Raw genomic sequence first — 14,295 nt, forward strand, 5'->3', positions numbered from 1 at the left:
TATCTTTTGCTAGAAGACAAAGGTATTTTGAGGATTAACAAGGCAGAACCATCTCAGGTGATCTCCAACTTGTGGACAGAGGACGTAAATATGCAATATATTTTTGGAAGGAGTAGTTTCAAGTTCCTGTTACATCTAATCATTCTTCTGTGCTGATCCTTTCATTGCATTTCCACTTCAGACAACCTTAGTGACTACAAAGACATGAAGCAGAGAAGCTTGCAGCTCCCTGTGGATAGAGCTTGTTGCTTGAAAACCTCAATGCACTTTGAGTAAAAGCATTTAGTGCACAGTAACTCTGGCAGGCAAAACACTAGATTTAACAAGAACAAGTTTTTTTTAATTTGAGGAAGTTAATTGCTAATGAGTGAGGAAGAGTAGAAAAGGGAAACGGGATCAGCCTGAATAACCTAGAAGTACCTGAGAGTTGCTAGAAAAAGCTGGAATGCAAAGAATGTTGGAAAAGAGATTTACAGGGCCCATTTCCAATAGAAGGGCGCTCATCTAAGAATATGAGACACTCTGAGCGTGGCAACCTTTCCACACACTTTAAATACCCAAGTGTCACAGACACAGCACAGAGCAGCTCATAAACCTTGAAAAATGCAGTAAGCAGCCTGCCTCAGGAAACCATGGTGTTTAAACAATCACTTATGTGAAAGGGATTGAAGGGTGGAGGCACATCCCCACTACCTGAAACTGAGAGAAGGAGCTGGATTCCCAGACCTTTCATCTAGCATGAACCAAGGGTAGTGATAACAGAGTTTCGCTGCTTGGAGCCACTTACACCCAGACAGTGCCCTTCTGAGAAAAAGTGCATTGCAAAATTTTGCTCTCCCCCCTTAGTAAGGCCTTCCCATTACCCAGCCAGCAAAACAACCAGCTGTTTAATGACCTAAGAAGCAGACAAGGGCTCTTTGCTCCCCCATTAGAAAGTAAGCTGAGGTGAAGAGCGATTTAACACAGCTCATAGGATTTCTGCCTTTGAGTCCTCAGTCAGAACAATCAAACTCAAGATTATTAAAGCACTGTCTCTCGGTCCCAGGGGAGTATCCTGGAGGCAGTCTTGACTGCCAACAACACAGTGAGGAACTTCTCACCCATCACCTTTCCATTTCCATAGCTCCCTGCCTATTCAGCCTTGCCCTAGGCAGGGAAAGCACAGAAAGAACTTCCTTGGTCTTCTGGCTTGCTTTGTTTTAGGTTCTGTGTTTTTATACACATTGCTACAAACTAGAAGATGCTATGGGAGCCAGAAGCAGTTTCATCTCCATGTTCTCCAAAGACACAGTGTTAGCCAAAAGGCATTTATCAAAGCACAGTGTAGGAGTGAGACAAAAGCTGAACAGAGTTGAATTAAATATAGTTTGTCAAGGCTGTGGGAGTGTAGTTCACTCTTCTTACAAAATAAAATGTTTGTTATTTTCATGATATATTTAAATGTATCTGTAATTTTGGACCTTACTATGTGTTAAGTTATATTTGTGGTTTATGCTATCAAGCTGGATAAAATTGTAGTTCCTCTTGCTTTACCCCTACCATTCCACATTTAGAGACAGTAGTACAAAGTCAATGGTTCTCAGAACTGTCAGTACATTGAATATAAGGAGCAGCACAAAGAAAACTATTTCCAGTGATAACAAGAGTATTTTTTCTCCTCTATAATATGAACTGAAGCATCAAAGTAGAATTCTGCTAGCGCTGTACTTCCCAACAGTGACAGAGAATAGTTCAGAAAGTAAGATTTTATCTGAGTTAACCAGGAAGAAAAAATCTCTATGACTTCTATCATGCCATTAAATATACACATTTTTATCTTGAAGAAAAAAATCAAAATGTTTCCTCAAGCAAATTCTAATAGACCAGGAAAATCAGAGAAATGCATTGGTTTCCACATGTCTCTCAATAACTCTCTTCACAGGAGCCAGTGCTGGCTGGTGTTAACCTCAGCAACATCATTTTAACAAGCTAATTATGCCCACAGCTATCCAAATCTGAACTCTGCTCATTCAATGCAGCCAGCAGCACCATGAGAGCACAAAAAACATGGAAGCAAAGAAGGAAAGCACATGGCACTGCCTCTTACCACAGTATAGATCTGAGGTTTGCGTCTTTTGGCCAGGTCAATTATATTGACTCCGTTGTAATAGAGGTTCTCAATGCACCCATGGAAGTTTTTCCTCTGAAAGGTTCCTGGCTTCCCTGGGACAGGAATCCCTCCAAAGCTGAGCTTTTGGAAAGAATAAGAACAGCATTATTTAGATTATATATATGTATGTGTACGTATACATCATACTACATTGTGTTATCACCCCAAAAGCAGGAGAGCAGAGCCCCACTCCATACATCCACTTGGTGTATTATTTAAGAAACAATTCCACCAACATCATCACTGGGAGCATGAGGCAGGCCTTGGCCATCTCTCAGGGGAAATCACAGCTCCCACTGCATTCCTGCTGCTGGAGAAACACGTCTGGCACAGAGAGCTCACTGCTTTGGGAGCAGCTCTGAAGTGCCTTGGCACACCAGCCTAGTGCCACCAGCTCCCCTCCAGGATCACCCACACACAAGGAAACCTTCCCACAGTGTGCAACCCACAGCCCCACTGGCCCAGAGGGTAACACCAGGCTGCAACCCACAGTGCTCAGGAAGCTCTGAGCGATGGGGGAATAAATTCTCCCTGCCCTCAGAGCTCTGGGCTTGCCAGGGAGCTGCAGTCACTCCTTTCCACCAGGCACGCGTTGAGCAGTTTCAGCCAGAGAAGGGCACTATCACATACACAAGTACCCCATTTACACCTTGCAATTTCCCTGTGCTTTGGTTTTTACAACTGTCCCATGGGGCATTTGGGACTGAGCTTTGTAATGGAGTTGTTCTGCAGGCTACACATTTGCACAAAATTTCTGGCAGACGTTAACACTGTACAGCTCCTCACTCAACTGGGGGGCTGAAAGCACTGGGAGGACAAAGAGCCTAAGAAAATTAAGCTGCCCAAATACAGCATAATTGTTCAGATTCTGAAGAAAAGAAAGAAAACCAAACTCCACAACCCCCAAAAATTCTGATAATCCTGCCTTCATTTTCCAAATGTCACAGCTCATTTCTAATTAACTTTACTGACCTTTCTGGCAAAGCATTACTGGTAATACCACTAAAGTTTTACTCATTTTTCCCATCACAGCCAGCAGCACAGTGAGTGATATAATGCAGATGGGGCTCCTGCAGCCACACTTGATCAGGACCTGTGCTGCAATCCTACTGCATCCACTGCAGCAAGAGCATGCCCTGCTGTGCGGCACTGCTTACAGGCTGCCAGCTCCTGGAACCTGGTCAGCCCTATTCCCCTGTCACAATTCCCAAAGCCTTGTCTCAGCTCATTATTACAAAAATAAAGGGCAATTTGGGGGTTATTTTTCCTCCCACTCCATCTAACAAGCTGGGATACATAAGCAAGTGAAACCTCCCTGGGTAACCTTGAAAACATTTACTTGAAAACAAGTTCTTAATGAACTTGCACCTCAGTTGTTTTAATTGATCACTTCAGAGAAATAAAGAGTGAGCAGACTGCTACTTTACGTCACTTGCAGGTTTGTTATTGGCATGAGGGCTTATCTGGTAGCAATGCTGGTTTTTTTTCCAGTGAGAATCATTAGTTCTTTCTAAGAGGCCAGACTTTCTTTCTTTCATGTTCTATTCTTCAAGTCTCCTGCTAAGAGACTCTGTACTGGGGTTTCAAAACAAGAAGAAAAATCAATATCAATTACACCAAAGCATTATTAAGAAAACAGTTTCCTTTGTGATTGGTAATAATTTTAATTATGAAAGTAATGATTTTGTTACCCTCAGTAAGGCTTTTAATCCCTAAAGTGTGCTGAGATAAACTTTCAGTAGACTGCATTGCTGTAACGTTTGACTGAAAGACTCTCTCAGTGCAAATGGAGAAAAAACACACTGAAAAACTAAGCTCAGGGGATAAGGTCTGAGTGCCAAAGTAGTTGGTGGTGATGCTGATTTACAACACCTGGAGATCTTTTCTATAATGTTCCCTATTTTTGAACATCTGGAAAAATGTTCTGTAAATTAGATTGGAGCCTGAGTTTCCCCTAGTTGGCACCAAGCAAGAGGTAAGAAATTTTATTATTTTGAAATTAGAAAAGCTGATGACTCACTTATTTGGCTTTTCTCAACTCCATCTTAAAAGCAGTTACAGTTTTGATCCCTAATAGTTCACCCTAAAGCTGTTCCAGAATCCCACTGTTCCAAGCGCTGACCCTACTGAATGTGCTCATGATTTGGTAGAGCAGTACCAGGGGACAGGTACCACTCTCTCCACCCTGCTTTGTGAAATGCAAAGAAAGGAATTTCATCTGGAAGATGAGAGGAGAGAGCAGGCACCTGCCACTGATGAGCTGTCTGCTTTTTTCCCTTGGGTGTGTCGGAAAATGATCCTTTCTGGAGAAATGAATTCAGAGGGCAAAGGGGGAACTTGTGGTCTCTGAAGCAGTGAACCATGCCAGCTCAACACACCCAGACAGGCTGATGGCTCTGTGCAAGCACGACCCTGAGCCTTGTGGGCAAGGAAGAGCTGGCAGATAAGCACAAGGGGATCAAAAGGAACAGGGGGAATTTGCACACACTGGCATTGATGGCCAACAGATGAGGAGCTGCTTTGCATACAGATACGATGATATTGAGGGCTTTAAGGTACTTTTTAAACAACTATCACCCATAAGCACTGAACTGCTGGGGTGATATAAACTGCACTCTGCCACACCTTGGTCCCATCACAGGGGAACACACCAGGCTCGGGTTTATGGGCAGGCAGGACATTTCCTCTGCTGAAATGCTCTAGCTCCCTAGATTAGCATGCTCTGCAACATGCTCAGATGTGAAGGGAACTGGCTCAAGCTGGTGGTTAAAATCACAGAATTACTAAGATTGAAAAAACCTCTAAGACTGAGTCCAACCCAGCACCCTCATGTTCATGACTAGACCATATCCCCAGCTACCACTTCCATACATCTTTGGAACACTCCCAGGGATGATGATTCTACTACTTCCCAGGGCAGACTATTTCAATGTGTGACCACCCTTTCAGTAAGAAGATTTTCCTGCTATCCAATCTAAACCTCCTCTGCCACAACTTGAGGCCATTCCCTCTCATCCTGTCATTTGCTATCTGGGAGAAAAGACAGATGCCCACGTCGCTAAAACTTCCTTGCATTCTGGAGGTCTTTCATTCCTGGTGGGAATACAATAATTTTCACATGTTCATCGCTATGTGGAGAACTGTAATTCAAGCAAGTGGTGTCTGGATAGAGAGACAACTCAGAGCTGGAATCCCCACAGTCATGCTCAATTCAGTGCAGGGATGGTGCACAGTGATGCCATTAAAATCATATTGGACATGATAACACAGCTGCTCCCTGAACATTTGACTAGAACCCAGGCTATGACTTCTCATTTATTCAAAGTCTGTCATACTTTGAAGTGCAAACATAATGCAATGCCTATTTGCACAGAGATTTGCCACTTTCTGCCATATATGGAATTACACTGACATAGTTTATGCTGCTGAAGTATGAAAGGAGCTCTCTAGGAAGGAAATATTAAATAATGATCTGTGCTGGAAAGAAACAGCTCATAGGGTGGTTGCTTTCCATCATACTCATTTTATAGCAATTCATACCTCTACTCACAGGTTATAACCTAAAGGGCTTCACACACCTCATAATCAATATCCAAGTGATCTGAATCCCCCTTTGTGCGGAAGTGCTGGGTGTGCTTGTCCACGGTGAAGTTCACTTGCTTGTTGAAGCGTTCTATGAGAACTGAGTGCCAGTGCTGGTCATCCAGGAGGCTGCCCAAGGTGACAGAGGTGTGGCTGTTACTGAAGTGCAGGTTGGAGTCCCCTGGAGTGGCACAGAGAGGCAGAAGACACCAGAGTTACCTTCAGACTCTTGACTGGAGCATGGGGACTTCAAGGAAAGCACAGATCAGCGCTCCAGGATGCACGTCAGAGCTCTTGGAAGCAAATTCTTTTCAAAGACTGCCTTAGATTCCTTGGGTCTCTTATTCACACACGTGTGTATACCCCCCACCACACACACATTTTTCCCTGTGAAATCCTTGTGATGAACCAGAAGGTGTCACAGATGCTGCACTCACACACTGCAGCAGGCAGGACATTATTACTTTGTCTGTATCCTTGATTCTACCAGGCTTTTTTGGTCCTGGTGGCTTAAGAGCTTCCTTTGGGTAACACCAAAATCTTCTGTCTAATCACATCAACAGACCACTCCTGACACTTCACTGTCAACTCTGTGCTTTCTGCATTTTAACAAGAAAATTGTTTTAAAAAAAGGCACTAGTCAGTGAAGCAATAAGAGTGTTTTGTTCAGCTCATAAAAATTCTTAAACCTGGCCTAGCTCTCCAAAAGTATAGATCACAAATCATAAAAATATTTAGGCTGGTAATTTTAACCCAGTAATTTCAAGCACTCTTCTGTTTTCCAGCTGGCTACATGTCTGAACACTTCAGAGCCTCTCACTGAAAGGGAGTGTCCATCCTCCTTTACATTTCCACAGAATGGAGAGAACACATGCTCCAAAACTGCCAGGCAAGATGCAAGCAGATTCAAGAGAAGTCATCAAAAGCCTTGTCATGACACATGAATGCAAAAAAGAGGACCTGAAATGGCCAAAATTTTGTACACTTGGGGCTACAGCTGAAGAAAAAACCGAACTCATCTCAGAATGCACATCCACAACACTATCTCCTCTGGAAGTTACATAATATAATTAACTATAGTATATTCTTATCCTAGTACAGAAAATTTGTAAGAGGACAATTCTGTGGGGTAGACTCCCTCATTCAGAGCTTTGGGATGTAGGTTTTTGGTCCAAGTAACATCCAAATTCCAAATCAGAAAATTATGCATTATCATTCCCAAACTTTGCTGAAAAACAAAGAAGGAAAGAAAGAAAGCACAACCTGGGGACTCAACAATTAATGAGCTTATGTAAAAATGAAGTCCAACAGCTGTGGAAAATAGTTACTGATTTCTAAAACAAACATAATTAAGCACAAGGGGAAAAATGCCCAACTTAAACCCCTCAGTATGAGAAACAGGAGCCAGCAGAGACTGCTGAGGCCAGTACCATGGGACACCCACAGATGAAGCCAGTGAAGATTTTGCAGTAAGGCTGGAAGAGGGGAGTATGATCATTCCTATTGGAGTAGCCTCAAAGTGCTTCAGTGTATCCATCAGGGAAAAAAACAAGCATCCTTCTAGAGGAAAACAATAAGACAGCCTTTCATCTGATGCTCTGATCCAACATGATTGCACAGTGATAGCCTTACAGATATTGAAGAAGGGATATTCACAGTTTTCAGGAAAGAAACATGCAGCAGTGTGAACAATGTTTTGACCAGAATGTTATCACTGAAATTCTGTATTCTCAGCTCAGCTCTGAATCACTAACTGAATGGAAAAAAATTAGACAAAAACCATAAATAAGCCTAAATAAGCCTTTCCTGCAGTCCAAAGACCACTTCCTGAGAATGCTGTTCTTAAAAATAATATAAAAATCCCACACACATGCAAAAAAAAAAAAAAAAAAAAAGGAGCTATGTGAAGAATCAGAAGCAGCCATTGAGCAGTTCTAGTTCTGCCTTGCTCAACACTAGTTAGAGTAGCCAAGGTCTCAGCTCAGCTGCCATGTCCTGAATGACATCAGCACACAGAATGTTGATATCAGCTGAAGTTTGCAGATACTGTCTAATAAAAATAAAAGATTTATATGCAATACCATGATCCTAATTACCCTTACCCAGGTTGAGGTGCAAGGAGAGCTTCCCTTTCTGCAGTTCCAAGGTTATGTAGTCTCCACGCTGTCCTTCTCCATGGAATAAGACTCCATCCCCCTGCATGCTCTTGAACTTCAAGGAAACTACATCTTTGAATGTGCTCATAAGCTTCTGATTGAACCTGTAGAGAAGTGAACTTCTGCCATCAAAGTCTGCAATATCTGACTCTGGAAGAAAGAAAATGGCAAAATGGCAAGGAGGGGCAGCATCAGAAGAGGGATTGTATTTTTTTCAGGATCTTTTCAAATACAGTTTGGAGTCAGGTATTGTTCTGAGTGTACATCCACAGGATGTACAGGGTCATTTGGGCAACCACATTTCATCCATTTCCAATCCTCTCCCTCTGCTGGAGAAAGGGAATATGAGGATAAAACCAGAACCCCTCTGCACTTGCCTTCCTCATACAACACTTCTCTCTCATTTAACTTTTGAGAACAGAACAGGTGCCTCCCATCATATTCAGATCTCCAGAACATCCCTTGCCACATTTGCTGTTCCTCTCAAATGCATTCAGGATGTTATTCATTACTTTGAACACTTCAGTACTCACTCCACTTCTGTAGCTTCACAAGAGTCTGTTGAGCTGTTCCTGCATGCCAGCCATGCCTGCATCCACCTCTGCATTCTGATAAGGATCCCCTCAGCCTCCGAGGGCTGGCTGCTTGCTTGTGATGGGCATTTATCAGCCATGTTTCTGCATGCAAATTGCCTAGGCTGGCAGGGATAGTCAAATATCAATTCAAAAAGCTTTTGAAGAGATTTCATGGGAACTGGGCATCTAAACTGATTATACACCTTTGAAAATCCTATTAGAAACATATTTTCCCCTACAGCCAGCCTCTAAAATCCCAATCATTCTGGTAGGAAACAAGCTTTCTGTTCCTCACTGCAATTAATATTTTCTTTGGCAGGAGCAGCCTGAAGTACTCTCTCTGCTTTAAAAAATTGTCTTTTAAGTAAAACATATTTTTAAACAAAATTTTAATGCATCTCTAACCAGGATATTTCAGGTAGCTTTAAATACTTTTAACTAATATCTTGTACACAAACATCTGACTGACATACATTACTTCAATTCCAATTTCTATCCAACTGCAATTTGACACAATTTATGTATAAGGTATCAATTTTGTCAATTGGTATTTTCTGTTGTTAAGAAAAATATTAAAAATTAAGAACACCAGACAATGAAGAATTTGAACAGAGGTTTATTAAACTACATAACTACTGAGGCACAGGCACAAAACCAAGTAACAACTTCCTAGTGCCCAAGAAGAAAGAATGTAGACTCTCTCTTTGCAAACCATACATTTCAATGCTAAACCCAAGCTATCAGTTTTCTATTTTCTTCTGAAAAATAACTGAGAGGTTCATATGATCAAGACTTCCCATCAGCAATTATATTGTGATTCAAGTCAGTAATTTAAGTCACCTTAACTCCATTGAGAGCTCTTTTATCCTTTTAAGCATTAACAATAGTTTCATCTGCTCCTTTTAAAAAAACAAAAATACTAAGAGCTGGGGATGAGGGTTTTAACCTTTTTTCTCTCTCTCTCTTTTTTTTTTTTAGTGAAAAAATTAAAGAGGTCTGCAATTAACAACTATTAAAAGCTCAGAAAATAAAACAGCTGTTAACAATTTGTTACCATGGAAACTATCATGAAAATTTCTGCCTATCAGTATGACAGTTTGTACAGGAGTTTGACGGCACACTTACAAACTTGTAGGGAGCACAACACTTCAATTTGATGCAAAATTCTGTAACTCCATAGCCAACTTAATGCCAAATCAGAAGCAACTGATTTTTTTTATGACACTAAAACTACAAAGAAACTCAGTCCTGGGGAAAATTCACTCTTGAATAAACTAAGACCAACTTATCTGTGATGTCAGAATTATAATAGGCTGTTTCCCTGCATGTGTGGAACAGTTGCTAGTTTAGGAATTATCACAAATATGAAAGTATTCCTGCCATCTGTTTTTAAGTTCTGAATTAGGTGTTATGAAACAGATTCTTCAGAATTGCTGACTTCTCTCTATTGACACCTTGACTGCCAGTTTCTATAAAGGGAATTAAATTCGTAGTTTAGTTCTTGTGAATTTTCCCTAACTACATTAAATACTACAATTTGGTTAAAGTAAATCACAAGTGTCTTATAAAAATAGTTTCACTTCAACACAGTCAGCAATTAGGAAATAGCTTATAAAGAATTTACAGTCTTTGATTTCCAGAGCATTTTGCAACTAAAGTTGATTTTTCTCCTAGCTCTTAAAAACAAAGGCACTGCAGGAGCAAGGATGTCCTGATTCAATGCTGCTCAAAAAGTGGCCCTTTTAAATCTTATTCCTAATATCCAAGGCTCCAGCCAGTCTAAATTCACACTTCAGTTCTTGTTCTTAACTCTCCATTAAGCCACAGCATAACATGATTTCTTGAAGAGCTCTACTGCTGACATTTACAGAGCATATCACAAAGGAAAACTTGTTTCTGAAAAGCTCTGCTCCACTAATTATCAGTTGTGAGCATACTGGCCAATAAATAGCCCTGAATGAAACGAGAATATGTCAAATAAATGCTAACGCTGGCAGCCAAAAGTCGTTAGTGGCAGTTTGCATGACAACAAATCGTTGGTTCCTGTTAAAAACAGCCACTCCAGAAAACCTGCTTGGTGTTTGCTTAGTGCTTCTGTAGTCCATGTATGTCCATAACCCTCTTCCAGCAGGAGAACGAGGATCCAAAATGTTTCAAGTCTCAGAAAATCTGTAGCAATAACAGACTAAAACACAACATGCAATTTCATCCTGCACTGCCTGCTGGTGTTCTTACGCTCCCTGAAGACAGACTTTACTCATTCTGGGCTCCTCTCTACACTGTCCTGTCCTCATCAACAAGGCTGTTGGCAGGCTGGCAGCAGTGAGAGCACAGAGCCTGCTCGTGCTCAATCTGCTCCCAGCAGCAGAGAGGATACACAGCCACGCTCAACAAGAAAGTGCTTCCTCTCAGTGACTTTGGGGAAAGGGAACACTTACTTAACAAAGATACTCTAAACCAAGCATAACTCTAGGAACAGCTGCCATGTGAGACAGGAACTTTCAGTCTTGAGCTTGCACCAATGAACAGAATCTTTAACTCCTGGCTGAAGGGAAGAGGACAACTCCTGGTCTGAACAGATGTGTCCCCTGGCCACTCACAGCCTTGAATGACCCTAAAGCCATGCCCACCTCTCTCTCAGACATGCAACCCAAGGGATGCATGTGGATGACTACTTCAGAGGTGACTGTTCTGCCATGCAGCTTTATCCCTGTCAAAAATCTCAGCTTCATTTGGGTAAGCAATCATGTGGGTATTTACCTTGTGCATTTGATTACAAACATGACTGGTCAAGGACCATCAGACATTAAGCAGTTCTCTGCAATGAGTTATTTTCTATCTCATAGGAAGACAAAGGAGAGGATGAAGGAAGGTGGGGGAAAAGAAAAAAAAAAAGAAAGAGGAAAAAAAGAAAGAAAAAGAATCCAGTAAAAATATCATTTAATAAAAAGGCACAATATCAGATCATATTCCCCAAAGCAATGGCAGTAAAATATGAGAAATCAGAGTCCCGAACTGCAAATGAAGAATTCTGCTCTCACAAGACACCCTGTCTCACACCCTATCATTGTTTCTCCTGTGGTATCCCAGCCTGTTAACTGCACATACACCCAATTCTGCTGATGCACCTTGGGCTGTTAACCAGTTACAGAATATCATCAGCATCTTCAATGCACCTATAAATCTTATCCTATAAAAGCAATTGTGCCAGCAATTTTCTTTTCCCTTGTGCTAAGCTAACAAGACTTTTCCCAAGTATAAAGATACACTTGTTGCCCCTCGCCACCTCCAACATCAAAAGCAATTGGTTTGCCATTTGTCTGAGCATGTCCTCTGCTGCAGCTCTGCTTATCTGTTACAAATACACTGCTGGAGCCACTGCTGCAAAGGGATAGCAAGGGCTTACACGTATTTCTGCATGGAACTTTCCACAGAACTCATCATCAATCCTTTTCTGAACAGGAAACATTAATGTATGTTTTCAGATCATCATCTCCTTCCTATTTTCAAGATCCTATTTTGAGGATACCAGATGAGATATTTACAGGAATTTAAAAAAATGTAATCACTTTCATTTAAATACATACTTTCTGAAGAAAGTAAACATTTAGCAGGCTATCTGTGAATTACACTTCTATGATGGCCTTGGAGTCCTTTATTCATAGGAAATTCAATATGTAGGGATAGGATCAGGTACACTCATAATCTGAAATATCTTTTCTGTTCAAAACATGTTTTTATTTTTCCAAAGAAACAATATCAACTGGCAGCCAAATAGAGGGTGAAAAGAAAAAGAGAAGAAGAAGAAGAAAAAAAAAGACAAAAAATGAAAGCTTTTTTTTTGACAGGGAGACTTGAGGAATAAATTCATAGTAAGTTATTTCTAGCAGAAGCAATAAACAACAGCAAGCAGCCATTCAGCAGCAGCACAGTTCCATCACAGGCTGTTACCCACTCTGGCATCCAGTGCACTCAGCAGGATTCCTCAGCATGTTTTGTTGCTGTGTCCTGGCAGAGTGTCACCTGGCAGGTGACCTACAAGACCTGCCCTGTGCCCCCTACTAAACAGACATCAATGAAAGCTGCACTTGCAAAAGTTAGCACAGGATTGTGTTCTTGGGGCCTCTCGAGCAGAGAATACTGCATAGGAGAGTCCAATACCAAAAATGAGATGATAGACCCTTCTGCTGCCACAAGACTGTCACATTCACCTAAAAAGGCAGCAGGGAGGCCATACATGGCTCTTACAGATGGATTTATATCAGCTGATGCTGTTTCTTCTCTCAGCACCACATCCCCTCTTTCATGTACATACAGACACATGCATGAAGATGGTGCACATTCAATACACTTGTTCTTCTATTTCAGTTTCCTGTCTGGCTTGTTTAACAGCCCGTTTCTAGAAACTTAAGCTTTCCAATTTTAAATTTTTTTCCCAGATTATTAATATTTCTTATGCTACAACTGAACACAGTGGATGAGTCTGTCTGCTATCAACTTTACAAAATGTATTTATGTAGTTGTACACCAGCTCAGGATCTGCAGCAGATATTCTGTCAGTATACCACTAAAGATGACATTTTAAAAATGATCAAACATCTTTTGTACAGTGCTGGTGGGTCTGGGTTAGGAGTAGCCAAGTCAGTAAAACTATATAAGCACAACTTGTAGACAGGTATTGCTTGGCATATGCAATTTGCCAGAGAGAAATGTGAATGGCACATTTATATAAATGGAATGAATATTTCAACACTCTGTAAAAGTTTTATGAATCCCTTTATTTCTTTTCTGGCTCGCTTTAATCTCATACCTTAATTCTGCACAAGCACTTTATTTCCTGCAACTAGAGGGTATAGGACAAAGATGAAGACTTAGATGATAAGACAAGGCAACTCAGTGATTCTGCAAGTGATTCTGAAATCTTCTTTGTATCATAGAAAACACAACCACAGTCTGACATGAAAGTAGTGCTCATGTAGTAGATTACATGGACTACTATCAAAAAAAGAAAAAACAGCCGCAAAAGTTTCAATCTTCCCAAAGTTCAAGTTCTATTTGTTACACAACTGTTTGGACTATACTCTTCACTAGAAGAAGAAAGCTCTTGAAAACAGACTAGCTGTCTGTTTCAGAATTACGTCACCAAAGGCAGTTGATTCTGAATTTCAGATTTCAGTTTACATGTTCACTAATACACCTGGAAAAGGTCTCTTGCCCTAATGGATGGGCATCCAGACCAGGTGGCTGTAGATCAGGCAACAGTGCCTGTGCAGGTGGACAAACAGCATCTAGAAGAAGCTGAATGGATGTAATAGACCTACATAGAGACCATAAGAATCTTCCTATGAAACCATGGGAAGCAGTCCTAAGATCCATGGGCACTGAGAAGGCCTCAGAAAGTCCTGAAATTGTGTCTCTCTTCAGTGGGAACATGTGACTCAAAAAGTTTATTAAACTTCTCTTTCATTTAGCTTAGATGAATTTAGGTTGCCTCCCAAATAGTTTTCATGCTTATTCTGCTACAGCCCATTATCTGTGCTTGGGAGGAGCAGATAAGAACCTAAGCTAAATTGGGAGATGTACCAGTACAGGGGTGTCACATGATGGTCACTTGTGCCACACCACCCTGAATTTATCAGTAAAATGCTGTTAATCCTCTGAACTCTCCACAACAAAATCTCCCCCCTTTTCAGCAGCATCTCAAGTCACAAAAATGAACAGAAAGTCACCTGAGAAATAAATATTTGACTTGTATTTCCTCATGAGCGGACTTCCATTTTCTGCAATGGAGCACCATCAGTCCTTTTGCCTTACATTCACAGTCTGCCACAGT

The 14,295-nt window shown here is 41.1% G+C and overlaps 1 protein-coding gene across 1 annotated transcript in view; it reads right to left on the reverse strand.

The window, feature by feature from the left end:
• Nucleotides 1-14,295, reverse strand: part of CNTNAP5 (contactin associated protein family member 5) — a 261,242-nt gene that overhangs the window by 124,816 nt on the left and 122,131 nt on the right. Inside the window, exons 5-7 of the mRNA XM_054277569.1 lie at nt 7,834-8,037; nt 5,728-5,912; nt 2,087-2,230 (exon numbers count right to left, since the gene is read on the reverse strand). Of these exons, the coding sequence (XP_054133544.1) occupies nt 2,087-2,230; nt 5,728-5,912; nt 7,834-8,037 (533 nt within the window). The remainder of the gene's footprint in view (nt 1-2,086; nt 2,231-5,727; nt 5,913-7,833; nt 8,038-14,295) is intronic.

The sequence above is a fragment of the Melozone crissalis genome, unplaced genomic scaffold (genome assembly GCF_028551555.1).
Source record: "Melozone crissalis strain CALT ecotype California unplaced genomic scaffold, PUWL_Pcris_2 ptg000023l_1, whole genome shotgun sequence".
NCBI lineage: Eukaryota > Metazoa > Chordata > Aves > Passeriformes > Passerellidae > Melozone > Melozone crissalis.